At 47.3% G+C, this 21063-nt stretch overlaps 1 protein-coding gene across 1 annotated transcript in view; it reads left to right on the forward strand.

Annotated features, from left to right (window-relative positions):
• LOC119187342 (uncharacterized) overlaps positions 1 to 21063 on the forward strand; it is a 253981-nt gene that overhangs the window by 227620 nt on the left and 5298 nt on the right. The window contains exon 3 of the mRNA XM_075871922.1: positions 13190 to 13225. Coding sequence (XP_075728037.1) covers positions 13190 to 13225 — 36 coding nt within the window. The remainder of the gene's footprint in view (positions 1 to 13189; positions 13226 to 21063) is intronic.

The raw sequence follows: 21063 nt of genomic DNA on the forward strand, positions 1-21063 counted from the left end.
TAGCTATCTTGTAGCTAGATCTAGCTATTTATTTTCTACTAGCTACCAAAATTTTTGTTTAGCTACAAGTAGCTCTTTTAGCTATTTAGTCACAATCTAGCTCCAAATTTGGAGCTAAATGAAAAGGCTAGATTACTGTGGCTTTTTCAGTTAGTCTACCTGCAGTGTAGTGATATTTTCTAGTTGCACCATTGTGACGCCCGTAATAATGTGTGTTTCGAAACCAATACCATGCATACATGTCCTATGAACACTAACACAAGAAAACGGTATGATATACATGACATTTTCGAATCTCGCTTCTTTCTGCAAGTTTTGGGATTGGCCGCGCCTGCTGCCACCGGGTGGCACGAACCTTTTGAGGGCCAAAACCACGGGCCAAAACGCTCGGTTCACCCAATAGCCGCTTAAAACCGGCTTGACTTGGCTTAAAATGTATGATTAGACGGCGACAGAATCGCTGTGTTGGACATTTTTTTGAGGACGTTTAGGTGGTGAGAACGAAAGGTCTACCGTAAGATTCCTCACTAACTTGTGAGGATCTTTACCGTGCGGTGGTTATTTCTCCGTGGTCTCTGTTTGGCCGGGAGCTGTATGCATTCGCGAGAACCGCCTCTGCGCATGGATACGTGGTCTTGTTCTGTAATACTGTCTATAAGCATTTTGTTCGTGAAGCGTTTTCATGCGACTGTGACCTCCGAGTCTCCTCCTGGCACCTTCCAACCGTGGCTGGGATTCTCGGCGTCACGTGATGTTCTCTCGTGATCATTCGGCGGTTCTCTAAAATCCCGACGCGACGGCGCTTCAAGGGCGAGGGGGTGTCTTCGCCGACTGTTCGCATACGATTGATCGGCGCCTGGCGCTGCCTCGTGGCTATTGGTGGTTGTTTTTCCGCTGCACTGGGGAAATTTGGCGCCGCTGTTTTACGCCGTCTTCTGCATGCAGCGGTGCGCGCCGAGTCGAGCGCTCTTTTGTGACACTCGGCCTTTCTTGTGAGTGCGCGGCGTGCATACTCTTTAAGGGTTGTATTATTCACCTTTTATAAACGCCTCCCTGGGCGCCACCATAACCCTCCTTGGGCTGTGCAAATTGGCGCGTCCCCTCGAAAATGCACTGGCAACGCTGCGCCCTTAGTCTTTGTACTCCCGCGCACAGCCCATCATGGCGGTGTTTTTTTCCTTCCTGTGAAAAGGTGTATAGGAACTCATACACAACAGACATGAACAAAGTGTACAAACAACGCTTCAGGCTCTGCAGGCTTATAGAGAATAAGTACAAGGAGTGGCTAATGACAATTCCATAAGACGTACCACTTCAAGGCCTTTTGCAAATTTTGCAAATGTTATATTGAGACAAAGAAGGCGAGCATTGAGAAGCACACCACGTCTTCAAAACACGTGGCATGTGTGCCAAGCAAGAGACTACATCAGTGCACTACATCCGATGCCATGTGTAATGGCTAGCCCCGTACAGCAGGCAGAAGCAACCCTTCCACTTTTTGTTGCTGAGCACTGTGCCATGAACACCATGGATCACATCGGAGAAGCTTGCCAGCGAATTTTTCAAGATAGCCAGGTTGCCTCTTAGCTCAAGATTCACCGCACAAAGTGCACTAATATAACAAGGAACGTCCTTGGACCGCACTTCGAAAAATCGTTGTGGGACAATATTGGCCACCAAAAGTACAGCGTTCTGATCGACGAGTCGACCGATATTAGTGTCCTGAAGCTCCTTGGCTTCACCATTAGGTATTTTTCTCTGTGAAACGCTGAGGTTATTTCAACTTTCCTTACCCTACAAGAACTCAAAAAATACGACGCTGAAAGCATCACTTCAGTGCTTTTAGAAGGATTGCGGTCCAAGGGTCTGAACCCAAAAAGCCTTGTTGGCATAGGAGTAGACAATGCGAACTTCATGACTGGTGTGAATAGTGGCGTCTACACACGTCTGAGAAATGAAATTGCTCATGTTATTATGGTGCGATGCGTTTGTCATTCCCTTCAACTTGCTGTTTCACGTGCGTCGGTTGCCTTGCCAAGAAACATAGAATTTCTGGTGAGGTAGTCATACCGTTGGTTTGCTCACTCCTCAACAAGGAAACTGGAGTACCAAAGCTTATACCGTGAACTAAATGACGGAGGGGCTTTGCTTACCATACCGCTAGCCTGTGAGACGCGCTGGCTGTCAATACATGCGGCAGTTAAGAACACTTGCCTAGTAGACCGAACTGAAGAAAGTTTTTGGAAATGCACAGAAAGACAAAAAATTCCTACACGGCAATGATGCTCTGTCAAGTGTAGAGTGACCCCAAGAACAAATGCTACGTACTCCTGCTGGACTGGGTTTTAGCTGAAGTGCAGCGTGTCAACAAATCATATCAAGCGGAAAACCAAGACCCGATGAAATTGTTCGAAGATCTGATGATTCTTGTGAAGTCAACAGCCAACAAAGTATACCTACCAGCTTCCCGATACGACGTGTTAACAGTCAATATCAGCGAGCATCTTGACCTTAATTCGTACTTTGGTCAATGGTTTGAAACAGCTCTCCGAGACGCATCCTTTCCAAGTGACGACGAAAAAGAGCTACGCCTTCGCTGTCGACGTTTCATCGTGGAACTATGCAAGCAGCTGCGTTAACGGCTTCCCGAAAACATTCAGTTCTTGCAAAAGACTTCTCTCCTTTCTGTACAGCACGCACTGAAGCTAATACAAGAGCTAATTACGGAATCGGCATCGCAGTTCCTCTGTGTGGAAGCCCTGTCCGATCGTGAAACGCATTGGAAAAACTTGCGGCACGTAAAATGGTGCTGCAGTGTACAAACAGAACCGATAGTTTTTGGCAGGAAGTAAGTTCTTATACAAGGATGCGCACTGCGAGAACCCTTTCACTGAACTCGCCATGACAGTGCTGTCGCTGCCCTTCTCGAATGCCGGCATTGAACTGTGAGCGACATGAGCATTGTGAAGTGCAGGTGTCGCTACAGGCTGGACACTGTGAATGCGTAACTGAAAATGCTGTACGGCCTTCGGAGATACAAAAAAAAAGTGCCACGAATATAACCTGCTAGATGACGTGGCTGCGAAAATCAGCACGATGGCATCCTATGCAGCGGCAGAAGATGCTTTGCAACTTGCAGATTTAATCCTGGACTTCTGTGCACCACTGACATGGCTTTACACTTGTACTGCGAATTCGTTTTCAACTTCTCAAGCTGGTATGCAGGCTTTCATCATTACTATTTACCGTATGATATATGGCTTCCTGTATACAAATATAGGCCATGATGTTTTATTCGCCAATGCAATTCATTGTACATTCAGAGGTAAGCTAAAATCTCTAATGTACGTTATGTGTGTCAGGTGTCTATATGTTCCCCGATTTTCAACCACGCAATTTCTTTGATGTATGTTAAAACATCTGATAGCATGTTAAGCATGATAGCATGAAAGGTTAAGTTAAAATGACACTAAATATCAACAACATAAATTAGTTTAGCAGATACCTTAGAACCTGAAAACTCCACTGTCGTTAATACCATCGCCCAAGGTTAATAGAGATAAATATCGGTCAAAAGACCACCTTTTAAATTTCCCGCTGTTATCTTCGATGATGACGTCACGGATTTCAACGTGTTTCTTTCGCATTGTGCCGACAAAGTCGCAACGAAGTTTTTTTCAACTTGGTGTGCCAAGCTTCTGGCTACTTGCCCATTCCAATGAAGAACTCCGCTCGCCGAGAAAATTTTTTGTTCCCTTAGTTTTTTTGCCGCTGCCCAATTCACTAAAAATTACAGTATGTGATGGGTTTATTTACACTGAAAATGCCAGCGCTCAACCGTCCCTGCCGAATCACCATCGCTCAAGAGTGTCCTCCCTCTTCTTCTTTCTCGCTCTTTCAGTCCGCGTTACACTATTACATTCGCAGCTCGTAATTTGCGAGCGCGTTAAAAAGTCTGCAAACATTATAGGGGTTAAAACAGGCGTACATTGTTTTGTTGCTAAATCATGTTCTGCCTGCAAAAAAACGTAATGTGACAGCTGTCTCTCATCTTTGAGATGACAAGGCCACCAATAAATTTGTTGCATGAGGATAACATGCTCAATATTGTTTTCAAAATGGTGAAAAAAGTATTTAGCTACTTTTACACACTTATTTAGCGAGTTTTGCTTTTGGACATTTCGCAGCACCGGCCGCGAGCGTCTAGAAGGAGAGGTGTCAGCATCGACGCGCCGGAGAGCGAGCGAGAATTCATCCGGATGCGGTGGCGCTGCAGTCGCTTTCCAGATGCCCACGGAGGAATTCCTCCGTGGAGATGCCCCTTCTCGCGCCCGCGCATCAGTCGTTTTTCGTTGCAAATATTTCACGCTACCCTGCGGATTATAACAAAGTCCACCTGTCACAATTCTGACGGCGCGCTGCAAAGCACGTAGTGGCACTGAAAACTAGTGTTTTCAATTCACTTCGTAGTATATCAGCTACGAAGCTTAGAAGGTAGAGAATCAAGTGACTTGCCGTGAACTTGACACCAAAACAAAGTCCGTGCAGTTTTAAAATTTGATGCCGCAGTGTTCTCCGTGGTTTCAATGCATGTAAAGGTATTGGCAGCCGTTATTTTTATGACTTGCGCAATCAAGATTTATTTTACAAGCAAGACATTTATTTTCTCGACAGCAAAAAACGACATGAAAATAAACACAACATATGCATTATGATTGAAGAAAACTGCAAGTTATATGAAACTCAGCTAAAGCAAGTGAATAAGACAACTAAGGAGAACAGTAAATATACGATGATACAATGGGCATACATACACACATCACATTCAGATTTCATTGGCAAACATAGGTACAGTCACAAACCAGTTCACGAAACAATTGATTTCTATATATGTGGAGCACAACCAGACAGTGACATCCCAGTTGTTAATGGGATATCTATAACAATGCGAACAATACAATAGTAAAATCACAAGAAACAACAGAGCATGAGTAATACTCAATAACATAAAATAAAACCTTGTTCGCCGAGTTAACACTTCACTTTTTTTTCTTTTTTTTATTGGGGGCATTTTCTCCAGGAAGGAGAAAATGCATTCTGGTCAGTGTAAAGAATATAATTATCTGATTTGTCACTTCCAATTTGCGGGTGTTCACAGCCGACCATATTTAACTTCTTCATAGACAGGCAAGATATAAAATCTGTTATGCTGTCACTTTTCAACTTGTTGAAACTGAAGCAATAGGCGAATACATCTTCTTTAGCATTGAACAGGTCTCTTGGGGACTCGGACGGGTACAGAAATCATGATTCTGCCGGTAGCAAGCTGGAATTCTGGGTAAAGCAACAGCATGCTACATTCGTTGCACTTCGTATTTTTCACCACCTTCCGGGCCACATAGCCACTGACGTAATAAGTGATCAGGTAGCCACTTTTGCGTCCAATTAGATCAGTGGGGTCAGGGAGGGGTTCACGAGCAATAATAATTCCATGAACCTCATTGAGGCGCCTCAAATCTCGCAGCTCATCCAGTTATCCTGCAATTTTATTGAATCACTGTGGATGCCAGGACATAGAAAGCTGCTCGGAACTCCAGAAGGTATGTTTCCATTCGAGGGGGACTGTATCGAACTGTATAAACTGAGGCAATTCACAGATATCAAAAGTTGTGTCGGCGAAGGGTGATCAATCGAGTCAGACATTTGCTTCAGAATTCCAAAAAAAGATTTTAAGTGCGTCTAGGCAGAGGCGAGACGTCATCAAGTATTTATAGCCCAATGTTTTCATGACATAGTGCCGGATGGAAAGGGCGCTGGTTAGAGTGACGTGGAGTCCTCCGGCACTTGATTCACTCAGGAACCCACCCTCCTTAGGTACAGCTTTTTCCCAATTAATTTGCTAAGAAGCCGTTGATAACATGCTTGTAGCTATGGACGATGAATATTTCGTCGAAATGAGTTTCGCACACAAAGAAGTTCTTTTTCAGTGGTTTGCCAGCGCGAGGAATCGTACGCTCTCAGGCCTTGCGCTGTTCATCGTCGGCGGGAGCAGAGAAGAGAGACGCTTTCTTCCCTTGTTTGCGGGCCGAAGCATATCCCGCAATGCATCCAGGTGCAAAGAAGTGTCTTTGCTGCTTACTCATCACTGTTGCATGGTCACATTGGCACGTATTGATCCCGAACAAGTCCAAATAGGGAAAGCGCAGACTTTGCAGCTTGCGAGCACACGAGCAAGCGACTAAAAGTGCCGCACTAGCGGCTGACAAGCGCTCTCGACTGATCATGGTGGCGACTTGCGCGCCGCTCCACGGCCGAATGAAATATCAGCACGCCTCCTTTCATGGCGCGGCCGGGATGGTGCTGGCTCAGTGGCACCTTTACTTCTAGCCACCATAGAGGCAGGCAGCAGGTGTTCTGTGGCAGGTGTTCTGTGGGCACATGTAAAGAGTGCGCAGCGCGCCCGCTCGAGTTAGAGGTACTCTATGTGTTACCTTGAAAGCATTATACAGTAACTAACTCGAGCCACGAAGAGTAGGGCAGCACCGAAGCTGTTGTCATGCAGTAGTGATTTCTTTCCTGCTGTCCGTGACGGAGATAAGTGGTAGGTGTTGTGTGGATTAGTCGCGGAGCCTGGCCTGGCCACGGAACACCTGGAGCCAAGCGAGCCGTGTTTGCCTACAACGCTTGCCATGGGTAAACCGAGGAAGAAGGGCACGGCCGAAGAAGAAGCCGCTTACCGCAAGGCTCGGCGTGCAGCGGATCGTGAGCGTTGTCGTCTACGACGATTAGATCCCGTTTACATGGCCAGTGAAAGAATCAAGAAGCGACAACGAAGATTGGACCCGGAGTATGCAAAGCGAAGGAGCGAGAGAGAGGCGGCACGGAAGCGAAATCAGCGACAATTGACCGGTCTAAGGAAGGCCCGCCTTGCTGCCGGCGTTCCACATCCAAGGTTGCACGTGAGTTAAAGGAAGAACTTTTTAGATGGTGGTGGCTAAAAGGGCAACCGGTAGGGAGCACTGCGCAGCGCCTATTTAGATGCCAAGCAGCTTTAGGTGGGGCGATAGTTATAGCGCGAGAACGAAACGACACAGAGACAAGAAGGACACGATAGACACTTGTCTCTGTGTCGTCGTTTTGTTCTCGCGCTATAACTATCGTCATGCCAAACCAACTAGCCCAAGCTGCCGCACATTTAGGTGGGGGCTTTGTCCATCCCTCCCGTGGGGTCCCCTCTCCTCTAGGTCCCCTCCCCTCTGCGCATGACAGGTGGTGAGACAGCTGCACACTCCGCTGGGGACGGTAGTTCGGCGGTGTATAGCGGTGTAAAATGGCAGAGCCCGCGCACCTCCCCTGCGCAACGCCGCGATGAATGCCAGCGCGCCGCGGAGAAGAAGGCTCGGGCTGCGAAACGGGAGCGGCGGCGTGCCGATCGCGAACTTCGGGCTCGCGAAGCCGAAAGGAAACGGCGGCTAGCGGACCCCATTCTCCGAGCTCGGGAAGCCGAATTGAAGCGTCAACGTCGAGTAGCAGATCTCGTAGCGGCAACGCGAAGCCGAAGCGAAACGTAAACAACGAGCAGCGAATCTCGAAGCGGCGCGGCAATGCGAGTCGGCGGCGAAGGCAGCGCAGTTCAAGCGCGAGTTCCTGGATAGGAGCTTCGGGCACATCTGCAAGGTATGCGACCCACTGTGGTTGTACAACAACCTGACCAAGGCCGCAGTAGCATCAACGACAAACAGCACCGTCACGTGTCACCGGTGTGCTCCATGCTCCAACAAGATCGAGTTCGGGCAGAGTGCAGCAACTACAGTGATATCCGCACCGTTGTTTATCAGCAAAGTTGTCCTCCATGCCAAATAGACCTTTTCATGCTAGCCACCCTATCCATGCTGCGCAGCTGGTGGGACGTCGGCATAGTTGTCGCTTAGCAACCATGTATGTCTACGTCCAGCTCCAGATGTTCTCTGTAGGGGCGCGCCAGCGCTTGCTCGGCCGTGTTCAGGCAACACCACCTGGGTACGGTTCAGACATTCGGAAGCAGCGGGTCGGTCGTGCAAAGTTCGCACAGCCGAAGAGGAGGCCGTTTGCCTCGAAGCTAGGCGTGCTGCGGCCCGAGAACGTAACCGTAAACGGCAATCGGATCTTGACTATGCTCGACATGAACGCGAAGCGAGCGCGGCGAGGAAGCGGGCCAAGCGAAGTGTGCCAGGTGAGAGTCGAGCCGAGCACAATTATGTGACGAAAGGCCCGCCCTTCTACCACGAGGGGCCACATCCAGGTGTGCTCGCAATTCTGGCTTTGGGGTTTGACCTAGGTCTGTTGCAGGCAGAGGAGGATCTTATGTTGGGGGGATGGGGGCAGCGGCGTGAAGTAACTCCGGAGGGGGGGGGGTCCTAACATTTTTGTTTTTAGTAGCAGGAAGAAGCCTTCAAGCATTAATAAGAGTTATGTGTGCTCAAAATGGTCCCACTCGTTTATTCTAATTGGTGGTAAGAGGTCGACAAGCACTCTTAAAGGGGGGGGGGGGGGGGGGGGGGGAGAGACTGGTGCTCACACAGGTTTTGGGGGTGGGGGGAGCTAACACCCTCCCTCTGTATCCGTACTCATGACAGGCTCTAGTTTTACAGCAAAGGCTGTTGAGATCAAAACACCGGTAATGTGCGGCACCGTAGTTCTCTGCCGCTAGTGTCCGTAACCAGTTTCGCAAGAAGAAAAAAAAAACTAGATAAAAGACAGGAAGGACACAATAGGATTCGAACCCGGGTCCGCTGCATGCCAGCCCAGTATACTACCACTGAGCCACGCCAGTGCTTAGAACTCGTTTCTAAACTGGCCTTAGGTAGGCTTGATGTCGGGAAGTAATCACAATAATATGAGTAATTAAGTGTTTTAAAACATTAAAAAACAACCAGGCACTGCTCCATGCAAACTGGGTAACGAGCGAGTTCCAACCCATTAGAAAACTTGTTCTTGATCATCTATTAACTGTGGTGCATACCCCCTTCAGGCATAATTTTTTGATGTCGTCAGCCACTGAATTAAAAAATTGCACAAGATTTCTAGCAAGTGAGTAGCGGATACTACAGTTATCCGAAGAATGACGAAAGATAGCATAGAGAATGCTGGCCATCTACACAAACATTATGATTATGGCCTAGTGGGTACCCAGGAAGCGTACTTGTAGCAGTTACCCAAAGACTGTTTAGAAAAGGCTCTGAAAAGCCACTCTTCTAGCTTTCGCTGCAACTCGGCTGCTCGTTCAGTGCAAACCTGGCAATTTTTCAAATGAACTGACAACTGTCCAAAACATGAAACGAGATGACTGCACGAATGGAAAGATTGTCCCTCATAGTGACTCAGAGCAACCTTGTTTTTCTCGTGAGAAGTGGAGTTAGATATTTATTCATTGAAAATTGGGAGAAATGGCTTGTGCCGTCACCTGGAGTCGTAAACTATTATTTGATGTACCCTGTCACGTGATCGTAGACTAGTATACATGCTCAATATTTTATTGCTGGTATTGAAAGATTGTTTGCTTCTTCAGAGTAAAAGATATTACTTCATAAAAATGTACATAGAAGCCTGCGTTAGTAGTACGTGTTGAAGTGGCGTTGCCTTTGCATGACGTAATCATCCCATGCTCGTCAGCGCTTCTTGAGCAACATTTCTGCGTGCTCATGAAACCATGCATGCAGTATACAGGTCACTAAGATTTTGGGGTGACGTGGTTCTTATACCTACATTTTGTCTCAGAAATAACGTGTGCCTCTGCTCGGCACGGCCGCGCATATGTGCAGTGACGTTTTTGGTGACTTGGCTTGGCTCCTGTGTTGAGAAAGTAATGATGACTGGGACAAGCCATCCACGACACAGGCACGTGCAATGCAGTACAAATACAGGGAAGTTGTATAAAGCCACATAATCTCATTGTAACTGCATGTTATTTTAAAAAATAGTTGTAAAGCTCAGAATAAATGTGGCTAAGTGTAGTTACGGGAACTGCTGCGAAAGCACAACGACAGCATGCACAAGTCACGAGAAGGGCTACCGCCATCACTATGAATGCTCACTGGACAAAAAGGAAAATCAGTATTCAGAGCCTTTCAGATCGAAAAATGTTGCTTATAAACAACTACATGCTTTTGGGATTAACTGCTGCCACAACGAACACTACGAAAGGCAAGCCGGGAAACACTGTGTTGAAAAAAATGCATAGTCGGTCCCTTTAACTGTAATCTATCACGCTAAGCTTGGTTCGATGCAATGCAAAACACATGAAATGCTGGCAAGTGCTGTGGGTCGTTGACCAGCTTTGCCGTTTTTTAAGCTTCAGACGGCTAGAGCGAACTTTTTAAATGCGGAGGATTTCTTAGTCTTACGATGTTGCACTTTGGCGTCTGCGTTGTCTGCACCCCCACTGCGCATGCTCGGCTCGTCTCGTCTTCCTCGAATGCGGGCGGTGTGTATATAAGCCGCAGAGCGCGCGTTCGGGATTCAGTGAAGGGCGTCTTTACTTGTCTGTCGATTGACTTAACGCTTTCCTTGACTCGAGTAGACGCAATATTCATGCCATATCCCCCCACTTAGCGACGGATTTACTCAAGTCCACCCCCCCCCCCCCCCCTGTAGAATGACGAAGGCGCCAATTTTTTCGTTATTTCGCAGCCTTGCATTTTGAAGTACACGAGTACATAAGCAAGTGTAAGGTACTTTGTGGTACTTTCATCTTTTGACCCCTCTTTCTGCCGCATCGCCTCCTTGAGAACCTCGTTGTGGCTGCGGCTTTTACAAAATTAAATGCTCGCACCGCTCTGCAAGATTTCATGCCGGAAAATCCGAGGTGAGGAGAGAAAGTTCTTAAGATGGAAAGCTTTCGTCCATGGCCAGCGCAGACGACCCGAAAGCGCAGCCTTCCAATTCGAAAGTTGTGGATTTGTACCCACTATAAGTCATTTTAATCTATCATAATTGTTACCAGACAGATAAAAGCAAGAAATGTTCCCTGTGGTGTCCCACTGCTGAGGTCACAGAATCAAATCTCTGTGGAAATTTTTTATGAAGGCGAGAATGACATGGGCCCATGCACTCGGGTTAAATGCATGACTTATGTCCCTAGGTGGTCAAAATTTGTCAAGCCTTTCACTGTGACATCTCTAGTGGTCATATTATTTTGGGACATTGAAGTCCAACGAAGTTATCTCTCTTGGATTTATTTTGGTGTCTAGCGTTTTTTGTCTAGTATCCAGTATTTTCTCGGTTGCCTTGTAGACGCTCATTCACACTTACATTTAAAGCGCAATCTTCAGGAATACTAATTCCCAGTTCAATGTAGTGAAATCGGCTTTTGCAGTTAATGACATTGTTGGATGCCTTATATCACATTCTGCTTTTTCTGCCACTAGGTTGCATCATCGGCTTGACCAACAGAAGTCGCTCAATATAACCGTTCTTTGCAGCGCAACCAGTACACATCGTGTGAGAAAACCGTGTCCAAATCAACAGAGGCTAATATAGTCCCCAAGATACACCATGTATCGACGCAAATTGAGAAACGAATTCAAGGTTTCTACAATGCCTGCCCACCAGCGAATGTGCCACAGCCAATCAAAGGTGCACCTTTATGCATATTAGTACTATTACCGTCATTAAAAGTTACATCAGGATTTTAGGATTGCATACTGCAATGACAGATTCCTCGACATTTTCACGGCGAGATTCCTGTTGGTACAGATGTGTGAATGTTTCGTACACGTGGCACTTCCAATGTTCGAATGCCACAAAACTTGATAACTGGTATTTTAATTGGCACAAGGGCTATCTACTTCTTGTCAATCTTGCAGAATTTGATGCATAAATTGACAAGCTGGTGATAATCTTCTGAAAAGACTGAAGTAGCATGGGACAAACAAAAAAAGGGGACAAAAAAGCACAACTTGTAGCTTGTGGGCACCTTTTTTGTCTCCTGTTTATCCTTTTTTTGTATGTGTCCTGTCCTGCTGCACATTGTTTTCAGGATATGTTGCCATAACAACTTGCCCGACTTTCAACGTAATGACAAGGTGAATCCGTTATCACATTCCCTCACCCATTGCACTGTTGAAAAACTTGGACATTTGAAGGGTTACTCGCCAGGTCCCCTAGTTGGGCCGTGGCAGTTGTTGGTGTCTGACGAAGAGCATTATGTCACAAAAAATGTTTCAATCAGTTCATTACCAGCTGAAAAAAGTGGCATTTTGAAGCGGTGCAAAAAGATGATGCGAGGAGACGAGCTCAAATCCCATGCTGCTTGCCCCACGTTGCCTTTGCAAGCTAAATCTCTTCTCTATCCTCTCTGGCATCCGAGCAAACGGTCACATGTGCATGACGTCCCCAAGCAAGCCCCTCCGCCGAGAAGATGCGGGCAGCATTGTTTTGTTGACCACCATTATGTTGTGGTCTAGTGCCTGTTTCTGCGGGATGGATTTAGAGATGCTGGTATAGACACGCTAGAATAGATTCGCATATTGAGTGCTCGAATGTGCAGGACTATTAATTTAGTTTTCAGGGCTGGCGTCTGCTCGATGCATTAACAGTGGGGACACGAACACACTCAAAATGCAGGTACATTAGCCCCGCATCTCGTTGCAATTCACGAGAAAAAAATGAAAAGACGCACACATTCCCTGTGTGTGTGTCTCAGTATTTATCTCAAGTTTTATTCATATATTCAGGCAATAAATTACACAAACTACACATTTTTGAAATAAATTTTGCTGTCTCACGTGCTACTGTTGGCGACATCAGATCAGTCCTCTATGCAGAGGACTGACATCACAGCATACCATTTACACTGGGCAATTCTGTAGTCTACGCCATTCCCTTATTCTCAGGGTGGACGTGCATGAAAGGAAGGGCAAGCAGCGTTCATCTTGAAATTTAAACCAGTTTCCCCGCACGTAGTGTTGCACAATTTGGCAGAACTGATCGTGAACGGCCCATGTATGCATTGCGCTCGTCAGCTCAAAAATGTCAAACTTGAGGAGAGGTCCTTCAAAGGAGCGCTAACACAAAAATATATCACCTTGCTTTTTTTTTGAAGTAGGTATTTTAATACCGACTTATCACTGCTGGAAACTGTTTGTGTGAGTGCACGATGTTCGTTTGTTTAGAGACGTGTTTAAAGCACCCCTCTCTGTTTTCATTTCAGAGTGCCAACCTCAGCAGAAGCAGTTTCCAGAGAGAGGTAAGCACAGCTGGCCACGGCGACCACTCAAAACTGTGATGCACATGCTGCGCATGAGAGCAGGTACGCAGTTCTCACATCACAGCACTGCCAGCATACACGAAGTTGCAGGGACAAAGGAGGAAATTGCAGTTAGAATAAGTGCAAGGCACGTGCCAGCAACCAGCAAACTCGAACTTGTGGCGTAGGTTTGTTTACATTGCCAACAAATAGTGCTGTACAATTTATAAAGTTTTTGTACATTATTTGCTGTATTATGTACTTTTTCATTTATGGTTGCCGAAAACAACCTTTTTTTTGTAAAGGTCGGCTGTATAACTCATATTAAGAAATATTTGAATTGTTGCCCCCGTTTTGTTTCAGCTTTCTATCTGCTTAGAGAATGTTTATTTATTGTCGGTTTTGCCTTGCTTACCTTGTTTTATGTATTTTGTTGTTTACTGCTATAAAAATGCAATGCATAGTACTCAAACTGTCTCCGTGGCAATAATGCCTTCGACGCAGCTTAAAGTAGGGCTGACACAAATTTTAAATATTTTGGGACTGTTGCTCTGTATAAGAATGCGGATTTGAGAACTCTGAAAGAGTGCGGTGCATGGGAATACGCCATGTTTATTTTTAATACCGTCACTTTAAAAAGACACTTTTGGTTTTGATATCGCGGAGGTGACTTTGCGACGTGTCGTGGTGGTGACAGCAATTCGCAACATAATAGTGACAAATCTGCCATCTGCTTGTGGTACACGTTGTAGAAGGTTTCGAGGCTGCTCGGCCCTGACATCCCAGGAAAGACGCGGAGCCAGACCAGGAACCTTCTTTATCGACCAGAACCCAGGCCGCACCTGCCTGCTGCCAGCCGCTACCGTGTGCCATGACCACACCCGCGATCGTCGTCCTTCTCTTTCTTTTGTCATTGGCAGGCTCGCGGCCGCCGCTCCCATACTGTGCCCTCCCCTTCGGCAAAAGTGGAGAGAGAGAGACGTGATGCAGTAGCTGCTAGCCTTGGCCATGACGGACCGCACACAACGCGTAAGACCACATACCGGCGCAGTCAGCCCACAATTTCATGTGTGACCTCAGGAGCTGCCAGCCTCTCATGCTGTCCTTGTAGGTCCCACCGCCTTTACGGCTGGCCTGCTGCTTGGTGCGTGAGGTGGAAGCTCCAGAGTGTACACACTTGTCAACGTGCTTTGGACCTTTGGCTCCAGCATTATTCCTGTCTGGTTTTAGCTTTCCTTGCCTGACGAATTCTTCGACCTTCACTTGATGCTTCTTGCCCATGAAGTGCCTCGAGCTCGTCGCCGTGAATGAGCGCTGACATTTTGCAGATGCCATTTTCCGTGGTCGCAGCGTTGCATTCGTTTTCAGTGCCATCAGCCTGGGCACCGTCTTTCGCGCTGCAGTTCTGGGTATCATGCACCGTCTCATCATGCACTGCAGGGTTGTCCGTGACGTGATGCTCCCCTCCACCACCTTCAGCGCACTCCTGCCACATGCCATCAGCATTGTCCACGTCATGAACGACCTCTGCATCAACGGCGTCTAGGCAGGTGCAGTGGGGCCGCCCGATGGATGCGCTTCTGCATGGCTCGCATTAACCTCGCAGACCCTCCTCTGGTCATTGCGTTCAGGTGTAGAGCTCACGCCGGATACGGTAGTCGTAGGCGACCGGTGGCAACGTTTCCAGGAATGCTGCGACAAACTGGTTTTAGGACTGAAAGGGTCGTTAAAGCAGCCACCATCGTTGTGCGGTACTACGCAGAGCAACTGGGAGGACCTGCTAGAGCACGCCGAACTCTGAGAAGCTGCTAACACGAAAAGATTGTCAATGAAGTCGAGGACCGATTCCCTCGCGTCTTAACCGGAAAAAGTGGGCACGGTCAGCGGGGTCGTCAAGGCCATGGTCGCAGACTGCCAGGTAACTTGATGTCCGTGGCCCACGGGCAGGGTTCTTCCCCTTGGGCGCCAATTGTAGGGGGTTTCGAAGCTGCTTGGCCCGGAACCCTGCAGGGAAGATGCGGAGCCAGACCTGGAACCATCCTCATTTACCGGAACTCGGGTCGCAACTGCCCACTGCCACGGCCACACCGGCGATCGTCGTCCTCCTCTTCCATCTGTCATTGGTAGGTTCGCAGCCGCCACTCCCATAACGAAAACAGTGATGTGTGCACAATCTCCAGCAACCCCGAAAGTGATCTCTCTGATTTACTGGGTGGTATGCAGGACATGAGAGTTTGCAAACTCAGTGGAACTGCGTTGACTCGTCGGGACAATGTCCATTGTGGTTGGACTGGCTTCCTGATGCTCAGCGATGAAACCTTTAACATGTGGAGAGTTAACACGGCATACCAGGGAAAAGAAAAATCGTTTGGTAAAACTTGTTGTTGGGCTAGTCGGTGCATGTTACGAGAATGATGCCTTTTCTTTTTGCCTATTCCTTGGTGGTTTGGATCGTATATTTTTTATGTAATTTTAAAATCTTGACTGCACACCTTCTAAGCATTCTGTAAATAAATTGCTAATTAATTTTATTTAAACTTTTGTCTTCATAATTCTAATTCAACTTACGCTTGAAATTTTGATGTTCGTACGCTCTTACGAGATAAACAAAAGCGAGACATAAGTTCTATAAGTGCCTGCAGTAGCTCTTAGCACCATTGTATGCAAGATTTTGTGAATCTCCCAACTTTCAAATGAAAATGTGTTTCTTGTCATTTAATTAGATATGTTCCATTTTGAAAGCATTAATTACATCCTTCTCGTTACAAAGTAAACAATAGGTCAAGCAACATTCTCATATGAGTGGTATTAATGTAAATAGAAGCTCTTTGGAATGAAAATTTAAGTCTTTATAATTAATTATTATTACTATCAGTAATATTAATAATATTTATTATTATTATTATTGCAGAAGAGCCACCGTTGGGTGCCTTTTTAAACAGATCAACGGCTGAAGTACAAGTGCTCCTTCACTCAAACGAGACGCAGCAAAGTCAAGTGGAAGGGGTGTGTACATCTTTTGACTGGAAAGACGTGTGAACCCTAATCCCGAACTGGAATGCTGTGAAGTACAGTAAAACCTCGTTAATTTGGAAAAAAAGGTAATTTGAATACATTCTCCGGTCCAGGCAAGCGTATGTATTGTTTATTGGCATCAACCTTGTTAATTCGGTCATATTTGGCCACAGCGCGATTAATTACGATTGTCAGCGCACTTGCCACTCGCGAAGTGCCAAAAAATGTGCAACGCAAGTGGCGTTTGCAGACAACCGATATGAGGCGGCGCCCTCTACTTCGTCATCACTGCGGACCTTATGGCAACGTCCTGAGTAACGTCCTTATGTCAATGTACTATACTAGGTTAGAGTATGACGACTGCAAAAAGAGTGGAGCTGAACAAATGTTAACACAATGCCGAACCCCGCGCTACAGCTATGGACAGAGTGCTCTGCCACACCGACGGCGCTGTGCTGACCGAGCTGAAAGGCACAGCAGTGTCACGAGATGGGAGAATTTTTGGCTAGTTCACGCAGTCAGAGTTTCAAACCTAAACCTAATCTGGTAACGTTGGATAACATTTCTAATTATAGGGTTCAAGGAGAGGGGAAGTTTTGAGCAGCGGTAGGTTTGTGAATAAGATTACAAGTAGCGAAAATTGTGGCTTTTACACTGCTCTTGTAAGCAAAGCAGAGGATTTATGTATTCACGAAGAATATTGTCGCAGGTAATGGGTATGAGCCATCAACTGTAGCGTGAAATCGCTTGGAAGTGAAGAAAAGAAGAGGACTTTGCTTCCTGGTCTGGGGGGCGAGCAAACGTCGATTTGTCGCTGTCTGCTATTTCGTTCGTGGCTCTGGTGGAGGTGCTGGGTAAATGCGCCTCTGCTGCAGATTTTCAGCCGACACACCGATCTACTTGGATACAGCTACAGCTCCCACGGCAAGAAGCAGACGCTGCCTGCGAGGACTATCTCCCGAATACGGTTCTCTCTCTCAAGACGAGATGGCAACTTCGACTATTAACCAGGCGAGTCAAACCAACGACGCCTATTTTTTTCTCCCGCATGTTTTTCATGCGCCGCAAACGCCATGCTCAATTTCTGGAGACATTTATGAAGATGTTCATGACTGGCTTGACCACTTCGATCGAGTTGCCAACATCAACGAATGGGATGAAGCTCTCAAGCTGCAGAGAGTTTACTTTGCGTTAGAAGACTCTGCCAAAACGTTGTATGAGAATGATGAGGGTTCCTTTGCGACATTCAGCCGACAGTTTCGTGATGCGTACTGCAGCACTGAAAGGAGGAGAGAGTGTAGCAGGCCATCTCGTCTCGAAACCAACAACCTAGCGAGAGAGTTTCGATGTTTGTCGAGGACATGCTTCGACTCTTCAAGCGTGCCAACCCTGCAATGTCCGAGGAAAAGAAGGCGCGGCATGTAATGCATGGGGTAAAAGAGCAGCTCTTTGCCGTACTCGTGGGCAATCTATCGACGACTGTGGCAGAGTTCATAAATGAGGCAACCACAATGGAGCGTACTCTCCAGCATCGGTCGTCACAGTATGAACGCCACGACGTGACCACTGCTGCATGCTGTATCGGGCTTGACACCGATAAATATGGCCTCGCAGAGTTCATAAGCGTTGGCAGGACGAGCTGCGCCAACTCCAAGCAGCAGGACCCCAACCACCCGTAAATGCTCTCCCAGACTTAATCCGAAATGAGATCTGACAGGTGGTCACCTCACTCGCGCCAACAACGCCTGAGGCACCTGTGCCGACTTATGCGGCAGCTCTGCGATCTCCTGCATCACATGCTCTTGATCCCACCCTGTGGACAATTGATCAGGCTAGCCATCGATTCCAGGGCACCTTTTGGACTCCGTCACCCGCCTCAAGGTTTCCGAGTGCACCAACTTATCATCCGTCTGGATCGCGACAGAACGCCACAAAGGCCAGCGTGTGGCGTACGTCAGATAACCGCCCACTCTGCTACCACTGTGGCGAAGCAGGTCACGTCTACCGCAATCGCCAGTACCGCCAACTTGGTCTCCGTGGCTTTCACCCTGATGCTCGGTGCCCTTGTTACGGTGAGCGTCCCCGCGACATTGAAGCGTACCTTACGGGCCAGCAAGCTCCTCGCCTTGGTCAACGCCCCCAATTACGATCACAATCACCTCGCCGCCCCACGTCACTTAGCATTCCCTCGTCATCTTATGCTCCTTTCAGAGGCTGGTCACCGAGTCCCCAAAAGGAAAGCTAAAAACCGCGGCTCCTGGTGGTGAAGCCGCGTCCCAAGGAACTGTCAAAGAACTTCCCTCGACTCAAAGACTCGACGAAGACCGTTCCGACTTTCCAGTCGTTTCGGAAAGTCATGAGACTGTTTCCGCCGACATCACTGTACACATCGATAATTACGTCGTCACTGCCCTCGTTGACACCGGTGCCAATTATTCGGTTATGAGCAGCGCCTTGGCATCCCAACTGAGAAAGGTGACTACTCCTTGGCAAGGACCCCCACTGCGCACGGCAGGGGGCCATCTCGTCACGCCAACTGGAATGTGCACAGTCTGTGTTCGAGTCCGTGCTTCGACGTTCACAGGGTCTTTCCTCGTATTACCTGTGTGCTCCCGTCCACTCATTCTGGCACTGGACTTTCTTCGTGAACACTGCGCAATTATTGACCTACGAGAGTTGCATGTGTCCTTCGAGGACCCATTTCATCCTGAACCTAAAAACACCCACTTATCGAAGGCTGCCGTACGTGTATCCTCCGAATCTGTTACTATGCCTCCCCGCAGCAGCCTCTTTATCAATGTTGAATGTGACCAAGACGTCCTCGATGCTGCAGAAGAAAATTTGTCTCTACTTTTTGCACAACAAATCTGCGTTGCCCGAGGTATTGTTCAGCCCAGGAGGAAGCAGGCTTGCCCTTTTTGTATATTTTTCTATACCTGCATGTTACGTCGGTAGGAAAAGTTTCTACGACGCTGAAGTTTGTGATGTATATGATATAGCCTTCATCAAGTGTGTTGTATGAAGCTATTCTACCATGCCAATCGCTGGTGACTACTGCGTAAACCTTAATGAACTTACCTGTTGGATTGGTCCTCTGTTAAAAACTGCCTGTTGTGTTGTCTTTCTTGATTTCATTTTGTTGTGCTTGTGTCAACAAGTGAAGTGTATTTCTTTACCCCACCCTGTAACGGCCTTTGGCTAACAGTATCAATAAATAAATAAATAGTCACGAATTTCAGCGAGGATCATCGCCATCTTACCAAACACACTGCGATCGCATACCTTGAGGATATTGCTGACGTCCCTGGCCCCTCAACATTATCTGCTCTTTCATCGTGCGACGTAAACCAGGGTCTACCGTCCGCACAACGGGAACGTCGTTTGAAGCTACTCGACCCATTTCGGAACTGCTTCGCTATGACTTCGAAAGTGAACGAAACACCGCTTGCCAAGCATCATATCATCACCGAGCCTACCGAGAGACCGATTCGACAGCACGCCTACAGAGTCTCGCAAAAAGAACAAGACAATATACGCCAACAGGTCCAGCAGATGCTCAATGACGACGTCATCCAGCCATCGACCAGTCCGTGGGCGTTCCCTGTTGTGTTAGTAAAGAAAAAAGATGGTACCCTGCAATTTTGCGTCGACTACCGAAAATTGAATATGATCACGAAGTAAGACGTTTATCCTTTACCATGAATAAATGACTCGCTAGACCGTATTCGCAATGCTCGTTACTTTTCTTCCATGGATCTACGCAGCGGCTATTGGCAAATTTCTGTTGATGAGCGCGACCACGAAAAGACCGCCTTCATTACTCCTGACGGACTCTACGAGTTCAAGGTCCTTCCCTTCGGCTTATGCTCGGCGCCAGCTACTTTTCAAAGAATGATGGACACGGTTCTTTCTGGGCTAAAATGGCAATTGTGTCTTGTCTACTTTGACAATGTGGTCGTCTTCTCGGACACGTTTGAGCAGCGCGTCCAGCACTTACAGGCAGTTTTTCAGGCTATTCGAACAGCTGGACTTTCTCTCAAACCTGAGAATTGCCCCTTTGCTGTCGAGGAACTGAAGTTTCTTGGTCACGTTGTCAGCCACGTCGGTATACACCCAGATTCTGAGAAAACGAAAGCTGTTGCCGCATTTCCTGTCCCAATGAAGAAGTGCGATCTCCGCCGATTTCTGGGACTGTGCGCATATTACAGACGCTTTTTCAAAGGCTTTTCTAAAATCGCTGAACCGCTAAATGAACTTACAAAAGACGGCGTACCGTTTGTTTGGGGTTATGATCAGCATCACGCCTTTGACACGCTATGAAAACATTTCCAAGCCCCACCTGTACTCGGTCACTTTGACGACAACGCTGCCACAGAGCTACACACGGATGCCAGCAACGTCGGACTTGGAGCTGTCCGACGTTTCAATGGCAAAAAGGCGTAGAGCGCGTGATATCCTATGCAAGTCGAACACTATCATGCACAGAGAAAAACTACTCTGCAACAGAAAAAGAATGCTTAGCCGTTGTTTGGGCTATAACAAAGTTTTGCCCTTATTTGTATGGTCGACCATTCAGGGTAGTTAGCGACCACCATTTTTTATGCTGGCTCGCCAACCTCAAAGATCCTTCCGGTCGTCTAGCCCGGTGGAGCCTTCGGCTGCAAGAATTTGACGTTACAGTCATTCACAAGTCAGGACGCAAACACACTGATGCTGACTGTATCTCACGTGCACCGATTGGAAGTACGAACACGGGCGTTCAAGAGGACGATACATTCCTTTCCTCTGTATCAGCAACCGACTTGGCTCAACAACAACGCGAG

The sequence above is a fragment of the Rhipicephalus microplus genome, chromosome 8 (assembly GCF_043290135.1).
Source record: "Rhipicephalus microplus isolate Deutch F79 chromosome 8, USDA_Rmic, whole genome shotgun sequence".
Taxonomy (NCBI): Eukaryota; Metazoa; Arthropoda; class Arachnida; order Ixodida; family Ixodidae; genus Rhipicephalus; species Rhipicephalus microplus.